This window comes from Lissotriton helveticus, chromosome 7 (genome assembly GCF_964261635.1).
Source record: "Lissotriton helveticus chromosome 7, aLisHel1.1, whole genome shotgun sequence".
In the NCBI taxonomy this organism is placed as follows: Eukaryota; Metazoa; Chordata; class Amphibia; order Caudata; family Salamandridae; genus Lissotriton; species Lissotriton helveticus.
This window is the reverse complement of record NC_136068.1, coordinates 1,812,117,228-1,812,132,628: the sequence shown is the minus strand read 5'-3', so window position 1 is coordinate 1,812,132,628 and position 15,401 is coordinate 1,812,117,228. Positions and strand designations below refer to the sequence as shown.

The window sequence follows — 15,401 nt, the reverse complement described above, 5'->3', positions numbered from 1 at the left end:
ATTTCATTGATATTACAGGGGGAGTCTAGTGAGATTTAATTGTTCACAGATAAATGTCTGGCTCTTGCGGTTGTAACTGCTTAGAAATGTTCATACATCCATAAATGGGGTCTATTTTCGATGGTGTTATGTTTACTATTAATCAATTTATATTACCATTGTTGGTGCCTCTGATTGTCCTTCTAGGGCCAGTTTGTGAGTTTTAAAAGAAGTCAAATTCTGCCTCTAGTATTTGTTGTGAAGCGGTGCCATGTTTGAAGTTGTATGATTGATGAGGTTGTGTACACCTATCGGTTCACCAAAATCATTTCCGTATTTTGTCCACGAAAATGAACTATTACAGTCCTTGTGAGTTTCAGTTTTTCACAATTATTGACGGCAAGCAATGGCATTCTAACCGGCTTTACTTCTTTTACAGATGGTCTTTTGAAATAGCAGTTAAAACATTCAAGGAAGGGTTAACTAACTTTGTCACATGCTTTTGATATAGGATGACCGCCAGTTGACTACAACGGATTGGGACAATCAGCACACTCTTGTTTGTCCTATGTTGGGTTTTTAGTTGCAGTTTGGATCATCTGTTTTCTTTTTGTGATGATAGACTGATAGGCATGTCCTTGGATAGTGCAATTTGCAGGTGTATTGTAGCTAATATTCTTGCAACCTTCTCATTATATCCTCATCCATATGAATATGGGTGTGTGGTATTCTCCTTCGTCCCTACACTTTGCATCTTTGTGTTGTTTTCTGTGTGTTTAGTTGGCTTCTTGGGTGAGTTCTTTAGTTCTTTCCTTTGTGGTTGGAATCAAGTATTCTGTCTATGTCGTTTGGTGTGTATTAGCTTAATAGTAGGGGTGGGATAATTTCTGTCACGCCGGAAAAGATGATGGAGTTTTGGCCACTATGCAATGCAGAGTTCATGCCAAATTTTGCCAACCGCCAACTTTTTTCATGTATGGCTTCCCAATGGTACTTTGGCAATCAAGAATTGGCATCCCTTAGCATGGGTTTTGGGCGCTAGGAGGGAATCCGGTGAGATTTTCCGAACGCGGGCAGTTGGAAAACGTTCACAATAATAAAGCAGCCAATCAAGCGGAATATCTATTTGAGAGGCAATTTAATTACATTAAAAGATTCTTTATTCGGCCAAAAAAGCACCCAAGGTAAAACAATTGTACCAACGAAACATAGAAAATACAATACGCTTTAAAAAAAAATACTGTAAATACCTAGCAGGTCAAATGACTAAGACTTTTACACGAGAAAATAAAACTCACTATTAAAAAAAGGGAATACAGAATATGACATGGGATGTAAAAATCAGCAGATAAAGTGTAAGTGTGGCAGTGCATTGGTATGATCAAGAAGCAACAGGTTCAAGCCCTACAGTAGTCCTTCATGAAATAAATACTAATAATTCCCATGGGACTCAAATTAGATTCAGACTTACTGGACCATGAGCATCTTCTTCCTTAGTCTTACTGCTCCTGAAAAATACCTTGCAATCTCGAAGCAAACCAAGGGAGAAGAAAGCATTTGTATATACAATAATGCAGGCCTTACTTGAAGAAGATGGCTAGATCTAAGCAGCGGAAGGATAATTTTTTCCCGCAAAGAGCCGTAAAAATTGCAAACAAATATCAAATGCAATGTGTCCTGCTCAGAGAAATTGTTACTTGGACATAGATTGTAGGCACCTGACTTAAAGAAGCCCTTGGGAAAGGCTAATAACAAGTGTATAAAATTAAATCTAAATCTTGTTATCAAGAAGCGACGGTGAACACTGTTAACAAGAGACTAATGGTGCTGCACCTGCAAGCTTAATCTCAGTGTGGGCTTAGCAAGTTCCATACCCTCCCTTTCTCTCTGCTGCCTAGCCAGAAAAAGATGTTTAATGTCCGTAATGTCACTGGGGTGTAAAGGCCTGGGGTTCATATACAAATCAGGGCAACATAGCTGCCTCATCTACTCCATGATCTACCTTAACCAGAACTCCCTCAAGTGCAGTGCAGTCCACTTTTAAGAGTTCATTTAAAGTAGGAGCTGGACCAGATTCTCATCCAATGCTTTAAGGGCATGACTGCGATAAGATCTGAAATGTATCCCAGGCTAAGCCCCTTGTGCATGATGGCAGGGGTGCAGGGGGGATGGTCAGGAGTCCAAGCATACATTTGTTTTCCACTACCTGCAAATCTCTCATATCCTTGTACCGTCACACATTGCATCCATACAGGGCCATTGGGATATATGTATCTCTATACCCGTTTAACAGGGCAGGTACAGGTGTAGCCCCTAATCTCTCCAAAGTCCATGGTTCCCCCACTGCCCTTGTCAAACGTTTTTTGTGTGCATTTTGCGCAATCCACGACCCTCTGTCATCAAACAGCACACCCAAGTAGGGGGAAGTTGAAACATTTGATAGTTCTTCCCCGATAGAAAAACTTATACCTAACAGCCTTCTGAGTAGCGATCATCATGGTATGAGATTAAGAAAAAAGGATTTTAAAGTTGTTAAATACCTACAGCAGTTCTGACAAGCAACACTGGGTTATCTGTGTAGAGAAGTGCAGGGATACATTTGGAGCCTTATTATATCTCACCTCAGCAGTAGTGTTAGCATAGGCGGAGTGTAGAAAAGCCACCAAATATTTGTCAATGCCCAGATCCAGGAGGATAGACCACAGCTTGGGTCTCTTGACACAGTCAAATGCGAAGTTAGGTTTATAAATGCTATATGCAGGGATCCCCCCTTAGCTAATGTATATTTCCAACCACCAATTGTAAATTCGGCAGCAAAACAAATTTACGTTGCAGCGCCCTCTGGCACCCCACGTGGTGCTGTTCGCACAGATTTTTCGGTGAGGAACAAGTTCCCAGTCCTACAAATCAGCACGAGCAGTGTGACATGCTGATTTCCAGTTGATCGCAGAACTATGCTGAATCTCGTAGAGTTTTCATGTAACTCTGCGTAATTCCACTGAATGAAGATCTGTGAGTTGAGCCCACCCCTATTTAATAGCAGTTCTAATTGTCTTGTTGATACTGACACTGGTAGAGAACCTGGGTGAGTTATTCTTATGAACTAGCATTAAAAAGTGAGGGTATGTATTTTCAGCCACCTTTTATTAGTGATTCTTGTTCTTGATTGTGGATTGCAGATGTCCCTAGATTTTTTTAGTATCAACACCTGCCCCAAACGAGCTCCAACACAAATACCTCCATTGTTGAAAAGGTAGAGGTGATGTAGTAAGTATGTCCTAGACCTGTCATTATTGTGATATGTTTGTGTTAATATTATATTCCAGTCTTTGCAAAGCCCATTTAGATCGTGCTTTCAATGGACTTTGGACAATGGACATTTGTGACCCACATAGCTTTAATGGACTTGAAGCAGGGTGATTTTTAGTGTAAAGGAATACATCTGCTGCCTGCAATAATGTCCCCTGCTGGCCGGTGTATTGGGATGCTGTGGGCATTGTCAAGGAGTTGAGCTATGGCCCGATCATGAACAATCTGGTAGAACATAATCAGGTTTTTGAGGCTTATGGACTTTCTTCAACTTATATTAAAGACAATCAAATGTGGGTATGGTTTGCTTCTGATTCCTGTTGGGGCAGCAAGCTAAAATCGAGCTCCTTTGATAGATGATGCACAGTACTCTTAACCTTGACAACTATGCAGAATCTGCTTTTCTGTTGTTTTTGCAGATCATTTGCCTTGGCCTGAGTTCAGGGCTGCAGCCTGCAATGTATTTGTCTTGTCAACTGCACACGCTCAGGGCAAGAGCGAAACCTACATATTCAGGCAATATATTTTAATTACTTGCAGGGCAGGCCTACTGGAAGAACAGTAGGAATGAGTCAGTGTCACTCACACTCACAGCTTGTGTTAAATTTGCAACTCACTGCCCCGCATTCCTAATGGTAGAAATAATTGACTATTTCTGATTTCGTGGAAGATGGGGCAATATGAACACTTTGAACTATGTCAGCGATTAATCTGCTATAACATGATTTAAATTGGACGATGCTGTGAACACACACACACCACTGGGAAAATGTACACTCCAATCAGCTGGTGTCATGTTGCATTTACTTTGTAAACACAGTATTTTTACCATTAGGACTGAGGAGGAGTGAGGTACGAATCAAGCACAAGTTTTAAATGTGATATGTACCAGGTCTTTCGTGACTCACCACATAATGACAGTTTGGCAAATGCTGCTCTATGGAATATATATTGCATATTGAGACACGTGTATGGAAAACCTAAGAATCAACAGAGATCTTCTTTCCCTTTATGCATTGTACAGTACCACCCATACGCAACACTCTGAATGGAGTGAAGTGCCCCACCTGCAATGCGACTGGTGCCCTGGCCTGTGAGGCTGATGGATTTGTTAAATGTGTTGGGAAGATGACCAACTGTATCTACATGGCAGGAACATTTTATCGCTCCGGTAGGTGCCTCTGAATAGAGGTGATTTTTATATTCCTTTCCTCTTGATCTCAATGTGCTGAGAATAATTGACTAACAAAAAGAGGGTTCCTTCTCCTGGGAGTAAATAATGCTTAAGATCCCAACTGGGGGATGATTTGCAATAAAGGAATGGGTTGCAGTGTTAAGCTGATTACCAAATTTACAACTCAATATGTATGGACCATAAAGATATCATTAAAACCATGAGGCATTCTTGTTAGTTAAAACATTTTCATACATTTATTAGAATAAGTAATCTTAGGTAGTAGTATGTACAAATCATATACACAATTTTATTCACACATTTAAAAAAGGTTTTCCAAGAAATAATTAAAAAACATTTAAAACTTCACTAATTTGGTACTTAAACATAAACATTACATAATCATATTCATAAAACAATGTTTATGTTTATGTTTAAGTACCAAATTAGTGAATTTTTAAATGTGTTTTAATTATTCCTTGGAAAACCTTTTTTAAATGTGTGAATAAAATTGTGTATATGATTTGTACATACTACTACCTTACTAATAAATGTATGAAAATGTTTTAACTAACAAGTATGCCTCATGGTTTTAATGATATCTTTATGGTCCATACATATTGAGTTGAGTTGTAATGTGGTAATCAGCGTAACACTGCAACCCATTCCTTTATTGCAAATCATCCCCCAGTTGGGATCTTAAGCATTATTTACTCCCAGGAGAAGGAACCCTCTTTTTGTTAGATTGTTGACCCAATCCTTTTCCTACCAGAAAGGGTAACTCCCTATACACATTGCTGAGAATAATTGACTGCACAGTAGTGATATATGTACAAATCCACACTATCAATCTTCACATAGTCATCACCTCTTGTACAAAGTGGTACCTAATGCTTTGGTCTTCATGCTGTGGCCCCTTAACTATGATCTTCCAAGATAATATTAAAGGCCACTTGAAAGAGTGAGAAGTACTAGCTATAGCTAGTTTCTGTACATCACTTAAACTGTGAAGGTGTCTCTACCACAGCGGCATCCTTATACATATTTTGTCTGAAAAATAGGCTTGAGGAGTTTAGTCTGTAAAGGTGCTGATGTGCACAGGATATATTCTATATAATGCCTTAAGAATGGTAACCAACATCAGGTCTTCAGGATTCTCAACTCTAAATGTGTTAATGTTCCTGCAGATGGAAACATGTCGTCATCAAAGGGATCTGCCTTTCATAACGGAACTGAGGCTGACTTACATGATTAGATACATTGGTAACACACTATTGAATAGTATCTGTGGAGAGAGCTAATATCCTTACAGAATCTAGGAAACTTCTTACCCTTATTTAATGTGTTCTATTTCTCACACTTATCTTCAAAGAGCCCACATGGTAAGACCTCCTCATTATGGCAGGTGGGGGACTTTCTTAATTATTGTTTATTGTTTGTTTTATTTGACACAAGGATACATGGCAAAGTCTGCAATATTTCTCCACAAAGACTGAACAATACACATCTCAGCTATCTAATGAAAATCCATAGATGCCTATCTGAAATGGTCTTAGAGGTAAGGCCAGATCTTTGGAAATAGGACATTTGGCTTAACAAAAGACAAGTTTCAGGTCAAAAAGAATAGACTTGTTAAGGCTCTGAAAATGTAATCTAGAAATACTTCTTCTAAGTAACTCATCAATCGACAAACCCTGAGTTCAACTGAAAATAAAAAGTTGGACAGATGTGATAAATGTTGCTGGTAGCAGAAGAAGCCGCATCTGTGTACCATGCAAGACCAAATTCAGGAACAACACTTGCCAGTAAGGACTATATAAAACATGAGCCAAGATTTCCTGAAATGACTATAAAAGACCTGATTAAGCAACACTTTGAAGATTAAATAGGATATTTTTTACTGTCACTCAATTCTAACATAGCTTATATAATTTCTGAGGCTGGTGAGGTGAAAATATCAGGCAGAGAACACAACCTGCTTTTTTCAATGCAGTGACTACCACCCTCCCACCATGCGTTCCTTTTCCACACAACCCATTACAATAACTTGGTTTAGGGAAAGCGGATTTTAAGTCCAACACCTTCGCTACTCACACACCCACTGGAGGTGGAATTGTAATTTATCCAGTGCTCCTCTGAAGCAAGTTATAATGAATTGTGAGGTAATGGAACATGTGGTAACATCACAGTGAAAGTAGTGTCTGCGTTATAAAGGCATGCTCGGTAAATGCATGCGTGATTCCATCATTCAATGAGCTGCCAACAATGTGGCAACCTTAAATTGCCTATTTAAACATTGGTGAATTCAGGCACCCAGTAACTCATACTGCATCACCTCAACCCAACTGCAATATAATGCGCAAACACACACACACTTGACAAGCTTATACGAATACATTAAGAGAATAAAAGTAGAAAGAAACCTATATGCATTGTGCAAATGTTTGCAATAAGAAATTAGTAACAATTTAAATATTACATTGAGCAGTGATACAGGGATGGGATTGTGCATAATGTAAGATTACTTAACGAGCGAAGATGAATGCCACATTTAGAAGCAATGAGTTGGCCACCTTGGAATTGTAAAACAATTACATAATACACAGAATTCCATTGTTGTAAACATCAAACTGGGTGAACACCATGATATCATCTTTGTAGTGATCCATATGGCTGACATATTGCATCTAAAGGTGTGATACATTTCCAGTGCAAAAACAATGTTTCCTTATAAAAAAGATGTTGGCCTAAGTGCTAAGTGCTGCCAGTAAACGCATGGTGCTTCATCAGCTGCATTCCAAATTTTGCTGGCCAAACGTCACAGATCATCTCTCAGGAACTGAGCAGCTTAGAGCAAAGATTTTTGGATCTACTAATATATCCATGAAAGGAGCTTCTAAAAAACAATTAAACTGATCAGTACTAATACTGGTAACAACTATAGTGTAAATCCAATTATCTAGTAGAATCCTTCACCATAAAATGTTGCACGGGTATACAAATCATTTTATTTTCACTATCATCAATTCACTTGTTGATTGAATACTTGATGTTGAACCCTTCTTCCAGCTACGGGTGCTATCCCAATTTGACTATAAAATTCATATGAATTCTCCACTCTAGACCTCCGTATATCTGTATTACCTTTATAATTACCTTTCTCTGTTCTGTAGCATAAGCTGATGCATTTCACTACCCTCTGTGGTCATCTTCCTTAGTGTTGTTGATCTCTTATGAAGGTGTAATTTTGCACTACCCTGGCATGTCAGCTCAACAACTAGCTATTGCTGGCAGGAGTACTGGTCAGCTGTACCTGGAACCCTTGATTGGATTATTGCTCCCCTAAAATTGGACTACCTCGCCTCCATTACCACCTTTATTCTGCATGCTATCCTCGCTATGGATCAACCTACTAATAGCTCCTCTGACCTCCTTGTTCAGGTAGGATTGAATGCATTTAAGATTGTCTACCCCCCACCTCTTGAAGAAAGTGGCAAAGTCCTTCAAGCACAATCTGCTTAAAACATTTCCTGAAACGCTACTCTCTAACTCCTACTTTTCCACAGAAAAGGGTACGGGTGGTTACTGACCTCAATGGAGAAAAGCACTAACTTTTTCACTTTTTTCCAAACCGCTGAACAAACCCCCCACAGTTTCAATATAATGATACTACTCTCTCCTGTCCTTCATGCTGATCTGAACATCTCCCTATACAATAATAGTAACATCCTCATTCAAGCCTCCTACCTGAAACTCAAGAGCTTTGACAGAATATTTATGAGGATTACAAATACACTTAATAACTCAAATCCTGGTAGGTAGGGTTCCTCAAGGGAGTAATGGGTTAGGGGGGCATGGGGTGGAAAGGATGAAAGGTCAGTTGGGGGGGAGCACACGGTGGCAGAAAAAAAAAGAAAAAAAGTTTCTCATCTCACAGGCTATTTATACAGTATGGTGATGGTTGTCTGCTAAGTAGGGGAGGTAAGATGAAAAGACAAGATGAAAAGTATTAATATCCAATTTATTTCCTGGAAGGTGAATGGTCTAAGATGCCCAAGACAACAGAGACTAATCCTTAAATATATAGAGATGTTGCCAATACAGGTTTGTCTACTACAAGAAACGCATTTAACTCAAATTATCGTGGTTACAGTGTTACTGCCACTCTCAGCAAGTGGTACATTGTCGAGGAGTGGCAATATTGTTTAAGAAGGGTCTAAAGTGCGAGAAAAAATCGGTCCTCACAGACCAATCAGGAAGATGGATTATTGCCCAGTTAGAGGTGGAAGGTAAAAGAATTACATGTAGCTCTTTTTATGGTCCGAATGTGGACGATCCCTATTCTTTGCTCAAACTGCAATAGAATCTTATTTTAGCGTCACCTCCAATTATTGTGGGGGGTGACTTTAACATTCGCCTGGACCCAGTAATGGATAGGTCCAATCGCAGTAGAGTGATCGGATCTCCAAGATCGAGAAGGGTTCTAAAGAATCTTCTCCTCAATATCAACATGGTAGATGTTTGGAGAGTGAAGATGGGAGCCACACAAGGCTTTACTTTAAATAGTAAGAAATACCATCATCTTGCAAGGATAGATTATGTCTTAGTTAACAAAGAAGACATTGAGAAGATCCAAAATATCTCTGTAGCACCTAGGCATCTTTCGGATCATGCCCCTTTACTTTTTCATTTCACCACTAGTGGAGCATGCCGACGGTCGAGGTGGACTCTCAATACAGCCTATTTGAATGACATAAATATCATCCAGGTAGCAAAAGCGGCCTCAACTGAATTTTTCACATTTAATATGGGTTCTAGTTCAATGGACCAAATTTGGGACGCCTATAAAGCTAATTTAAGAGGGGTGTTGGGTATCCAAATAAGAATAAAAAATAAGAAAAGTGCACAAGAGCTACAGACCCTAGAGGTAAGAATAACAGACCTCGAGAGAGAAAGAAACCAAGTAATCCAGGCCAGTCTTAGGCGCTTGGCGCAACTGGAAAAAGATCTTGAGAATACAAGACAAAAACTAAGGATTTTTCTCGATAGGAAATGTAAGGCTCAATGGCAAACACGCAATATGGAAAATTTTGAGTATGGGGAGAGAGCTGGAGCATTGTTGGCGTGGAAAGCCAGAGTAGACTGAGCAAGAAATGATATAAATGAACTTATCATTGATAATGTAGGAACAAAATCTAGTAATTCAGAGGATATCCAAGATTGTCTACGGTCTCTATTTACAACTTTATATAGCGAGAAATAACACCTTCCCCAGAAGTAATTAGTGCATGGTTCAGGGATAAGTCCATGCCTGTCTTAACAAAAACAGAAAATGAATCACTAGAAAGACCCCTCTCGGTGGAGGAAATAAAGACGCAAATCAAAAAAGCTAAAAATAAGAAAGCTGCGGGACCCGATTCCCTCCGCAATGAAGTCTATAAGCTATTAAGCGAAGAGTTGTCACCTATCCTCCAGACTCTTTTCAACTCAGTTTACATCACTTCTGGGGCGGTTCCAGGATCCTGGAAAGAGGCTACAATAATTTTAATATTGAAGCCAGGGAAGAACCCATTGTTGCCCGATTCCTACCGACCAATCTCCCTGCTGAATGCAGATTATAAAATCTTTATGGGTATCTTAGCAGGGAGGCTGGCAAAACTTGTACCAAATCTGATCAATTCTGACCAGAAAGGTTTTATGGTCGGAAGGTTGGTAACATCGACTTGGCTGAGAAGAGGAACAACCCTTTAGCAGTAGTGGCCTTAGATGCCGCTAAGGCATTTGACCGAGTGTGCTGGAGAAACCTTTGGGGAGTACTAGAAACTGCCGGAATGGGCCCTGTATTCATACAAACCTTAATAAAATGCTATTCTGGGGCATCAGCAAAAATCCTGGTAAACGGCTCCCTTATCCTGTGTTTTAAAATAAAGAGGGGAGCAAGGCAGGGATGCCCTCTGTCCCCCCTATTATTTAATATTTACATCAAACCCATGGCACAAATGATCAGGTTGGACAATATCATCAGTCCATTTGAATCACAAGAGTACCAGTGTAAAATAGCTCCGTGTGCAGATTTTGTATCGCTTTGTTCGCCCTAAGTGTGGCAGGGTATGCTCAGACGTGAGTCCCTTGCTCACTTGGCCACTGGATTCAAGATAGCCTGGCTGATGAGGATTATGAATCCAAAACCGGTCCCAGGATGCTTGCTTCCGGTCCATGGAAGACATGGCTTGGCAGTTCGGGCTGGACTGTTTCCATGAGGCACAGGGTCAGACTGATTTGCATATAGCCATGTCTGAAATGGGGTGGCTGAGTGGGCTAAAGAATGGTGATGGATTAAACCCAGATCAGTTGACTGGGGGTGAGTGTTTGATTTGCTCAAACGCTCCGTCCATCATCCCCTTTTGTATCGCTTTGTTCGCCCTAAGTGTGGCAGGGTATGCTCAGACGTGAGTCCCTTGCTCACTTGGTCACTGGATTCAAGATAGCCTGGCTGATGAGGATTATGAATCCGAAACCGGCCCCAGGATGCTTGTTTCCGGTCCATGGAAGACATGGCTTGGCAGTTCGGGCTTGACTGTTCCCATGAGGCACAGGGTCAGACTGATTTGCATATAGCCATGTCTGAAATGGGGTAGCTGAGTGGGCTAAAGAATGGTGATGGATTAAACCCAGATCAGTTGACTGGGGGTGAGTGTTTGATTTGCTCAAACGCTCCGTCCATCATCCCCTTTTGTATCGCTTAGATGCCGCTAAGGCATTTGACCGAGTGTGCTGGAGAAACCTTTGGGGAGTACTAGAAACTGCTGGAATGGGCCCTGTATTCATACAAACTTAATAAAATGCTATTCTGGGGCATCAGCGAAAATCCTGGTAAACGGCTCCCTTATTCTGTGTTTTTAAATAAAGAGGGGAACAAGGCAGGGATGCCCTCTGTCCCCCCTATTATTTAATATTTACATCAAACCCATGGCACAAATTATCAGGTTGGACAATATCATCAGTCCATTTGAATCACAAGAGTACCAGTGTAAAATAACTCCCTATGCAGATGATGTCATTATATATACTTGTGATCCTAATATAGCCATCCCTCGGATTGAGACATTGCTGCGAGAGTTTGGGACACTGTTGGGTTATCTTGCTAACTCAACTAAAACGGAAATCATGTGTTGGAACACAGTGTACAGAGGTGGCCCAGAAAGTGAGGAGTTTAGGTATTTGGGGATTAAAATTGTAAAAGATCTAAAGAAAATTCCCATGTTAAATCTAGCTAAAGTTGAAAAAGATATAGAGTACCTCTTTGCAAGATGGAAAAACCTCCCCTTGTCTATTTATGGTCGGGTCAACCTGTAAAGATGATAGTCCTGCCCAAATTGACCTACCTGTTTAACACCATCCCCCTCACTTTTTCACACAAAGCTATTAATAACATCCAGGGGAAGATTGGAAGTTTTATATGGGGACAAAAAAGTGCTAGACTGTCGTGGAAGAAACTGAGAAGGAAGCTACTAAAAGGCGGCTTGGATTTACCAGATATTAACTGGTACTTAATGGCATTCCAGTTTAAAAACATTAGAATGTTGCTTACAACACCGTCCAGATCTAAGTGGGGTAGTCTTTTGAGGGAAATGACTATAGCAGAAGGAGATAATGGGCAAGACCTATTCCTGTTTAAATTTGGGGCACCCAGATTCTTTAAACGAGTACGCTTGAAGGTCTTGAAAGCTGCCTTGTCAACATGGTATAGGCTGAGGCGAGCATGGGGGCTGGGGTACTTTTCCAACTTAGCCCCAATATGGGACTCACCCGGGACCCCAGAGTGCTTGAAGGACAGCCTAGCGGCTCCATTGAGGAGGGAGAGTCTGCAGACCTGGTCAGAGCTGACAGACGGGGATGGTTTATTACCTTGGGAATATCTATCGGCCAAGATTGGTCCCACACTTTCAAGATTTAAATACATACATTTGAGATCATGGTATAAAGCAGAAGAGAGCGAGATCAAAGGAGATTGGGAGCTCAAACAGCTTTTTTTGGATCCACATCCAAAGAAAAAAGAAATAGCCTATTGGTACGCAAAGCTGCTCCAGGCGGAGAATAGTGTGATCCCACCCCAATCCGCTGTATGGAACTCCCTTCCTCAGGCTTGTCCGGTAGAGGAAAGGTTTGAATCATCCTTTAAAATACTGTATAAATATATAAAACCAGCAAGCTTAAAAAGGAACCACTTTTTTGTGTTAAATAGACTCTACTTTACACCGGCCAAAATTGCAAAGTTTGCCCCAATCCCTACCCCCAAATGCCCCAGATGTAATTTTGACCTACATATGTTTTTTGACTCTCCAGAATTAATTATATTTTGGAAAAATGTGAGAGAAATACTGGCTGCAATTTTTAGTATCGATCTAGAAATGGACATTAACCTGGTCATATTTGGAAAAAATTACTTTACTGATGAGATGCTCCTCCAGATAAAGGTTTATTACTGTATCTGATAATCTTAGCCAGGAGAGAATTTATCTGATATTACTGTATCTGATAATCTTAGCCAGGAGAGAAATCTGCTTAAAATGGAAAGATCCGATACCCCCAAATAGAGAGAGCTGGGTAAAATCTATGTTTAACATCGCCCAAAGGGACCAGGGAGACCAGCTAGGGAGACAGGTCAACATATGGTCCCCCGTTCTGAACTGGGGCAGACGCTTACATCTGACCAATCTCTAAGCATAAAGTTGTCGGGTCCCCGGTCCAATGATAACACCTCACCTCAGTCACAAGAGGTCGCCCAGGGGGTATAGATCTATGCAGTTAGTCGAAGGGCGCCCAGATCGACCACAGACGGCTTGTTAAACCTGCATTGATCTAAGGTGAGATGAGGATAAAAAAACAAAAATAAATAAAATAACTCAAATCCTGCTAGTCCTCATCATTTCAGTCTTCCCACTAATGCTGAACCTTTGGGTTGCTCCGCCTCTCTTTCCTTCTGCTCTGCTTTCCCCTCATTCCCTATGAACCAGTCTGTCTTTTCCCCCTTCACGGAGTGTGAGTCTAATACCTACATACCTACCCCTGACAGCCCGGATAAACTAAACCTTGGCTCCTGTACTACCAAGTTGAGAGCCGTGTTTCCAACCTAGATTAGATGTAATATATATGTAATAATGTAAACCACTATTTTCCAAAGGAGCAGTCAACCTTGCTACAGTGAAAATAGCTTTTGGACCTTATTTCGCCTCAAGGACGTGTGGAACATTCAACATTTACATGTCCTACCTTAAATAAAATGCACCCTGCCTTATGGGCAGTAGGGCCTACTTAGGAGCGACTTGTTTATATTTCAAAAGGACATTTTTGAGTTGTCTAAAGGGTTTTTTGTTGGCCGCAGAATTTGCAGTTTAACAATGCTCAGCCAGGCTACAATGGTAGGCCTAGATATGGGGTGCTAGGTCTTGGTGCAATCGGTGCTGCAGGACCACTGGTAGCATTTAACTCTCAGGCTCGAGGTACACTCTGTACCATATGCTAGGGACATATAGATAAGATAAGTATGTGAATCAGATGTATACCAATTTCAACATATTAAGAGGGGGAGCATAGGCAGTTTGTAACTGGTAGCAGGAGAAATTGAATTGAATTCTACGGTTAAGAAAAACAGCTCAGGCAAGAATCTGGGAGTACAACATGCAGAAGATGGTAATTTCCAACACTTACTGCCCTTAATAACATATATCCCTAATACAGAGAGTGCAACTGACTACAGGAGTGGACAAGGATAAAAATAAATAGGGTTATCAATGCTAAAGCCATCTGAGGAGCTGAAAAACCGACCCTTTGGTGATATACAACTCTCCCCCACATACATGCATGAGAGAATCTGAGGTCCTGCATCATCAAGATACTACCCCCCATCCCCCAATAGGTCAGAGGCAACTCTTCCCTCCCGACTGGAGAGGGTAAGCATATAACTCTCTTAAGGGAAGGATATGTTTCTATACGTGGCTGTGTGTTGGTTTGGAGAATGCCATGCCACTGCCCATGTTTCTGTTGTTTCCTTCTCCCTGTTAGTTCTGGTGGTGATCTTATCTGCATTGCCCACTAATTGCTGTGCAGGCATTTAGGTGGATCAGAATTCCAATAGCTTTCACACCTTCCTGCAATGCCAGCCATCAGTGCAGAACAATTGGGGAAACAAGGACCCGTGGAATCTGTTTAAGGGTGTCTCATGTCCAACTCAGTGCTCAAACTCAGCACATGCTTCAACGCCACGTCTGGGGTAGTAAGTGCTATATAATTGCAAAATGTAATCATAGTTGTGAACTCTGCAACGTTTCTCCACAGAGCCACCTCCTACCGAGGCTTCTGCATACCGTGGCTGCACAAGTGCAAAGAGCAAGAAAGATTACCCAGGGGATATGTCATACAGACTGCAAACCATTGCGATTCTGGAAATCAGCAAGGGCGTTTAAAGAATTTGGCAACAAGGCACTGAAGCAAGGATCCTTTTGCTCCGAACCTGGCAAAGCTCACTACACTCATCCATGTTTAAATCAGGAAATAGCTTCTTTACAGAATGATTATTAAAAATATTCGACCTTTGGGAACCAAATCTTTCATCTTTGTCTTATCTTGTCTAACTGTCCCACAATCATTGTTTATCTGTTTATCCATCCCCAAATATAAAATAAATGTATTTACTCTGTGTTTGTTTTTTAAAACTTCGATTTATTTGCTGTATGTCTAATCATGAAGGGTTGGGCTTTGTACATTAATTATTTTGGTAGATCCTTTGTGTACAAAAATTCAACATTTCTGAAATATTTTTCAACTTTTCAGTGGCAACAGTCATTTAGAAGATGGCCACGTTCCAAAGATGACCAAAGGAAGGGTCCTAAAGGTATTCTTGAAGAAAAAAAAATCTTCCTTAAAAGTCCCAATCTAC

General features: G+C 40.7%; 1 protein-coding gene across 1 annotated transcript in view; it reads left to right on the top strand.

The window, feature by feature from the left end:
- Nucleotides 1-14,928, top strand: part of LOC144769723 (phospholipase A2 inhibitor and Ly6/PLAUR domain-containing protein-like) — a 56,865-nt gene extending 41,937 nt beyond the window's left edge. The window contains exons 4-5 of the mRNA XM_078653904.1: nt 4,313-4,459; nt 14,801-14,928. Coding sequence (XP_078510030.1) covers nt 4,313-4,459; nt 14,801-14,928 — 275 coding nt within the window. The remainder of the gene's footprint in view (nt 1-4,312; nt 4,460-14,800) is intronic.
- The last annotated feature ends 473 nt before the right edge of the window (nt 14,929-15,401 follow it).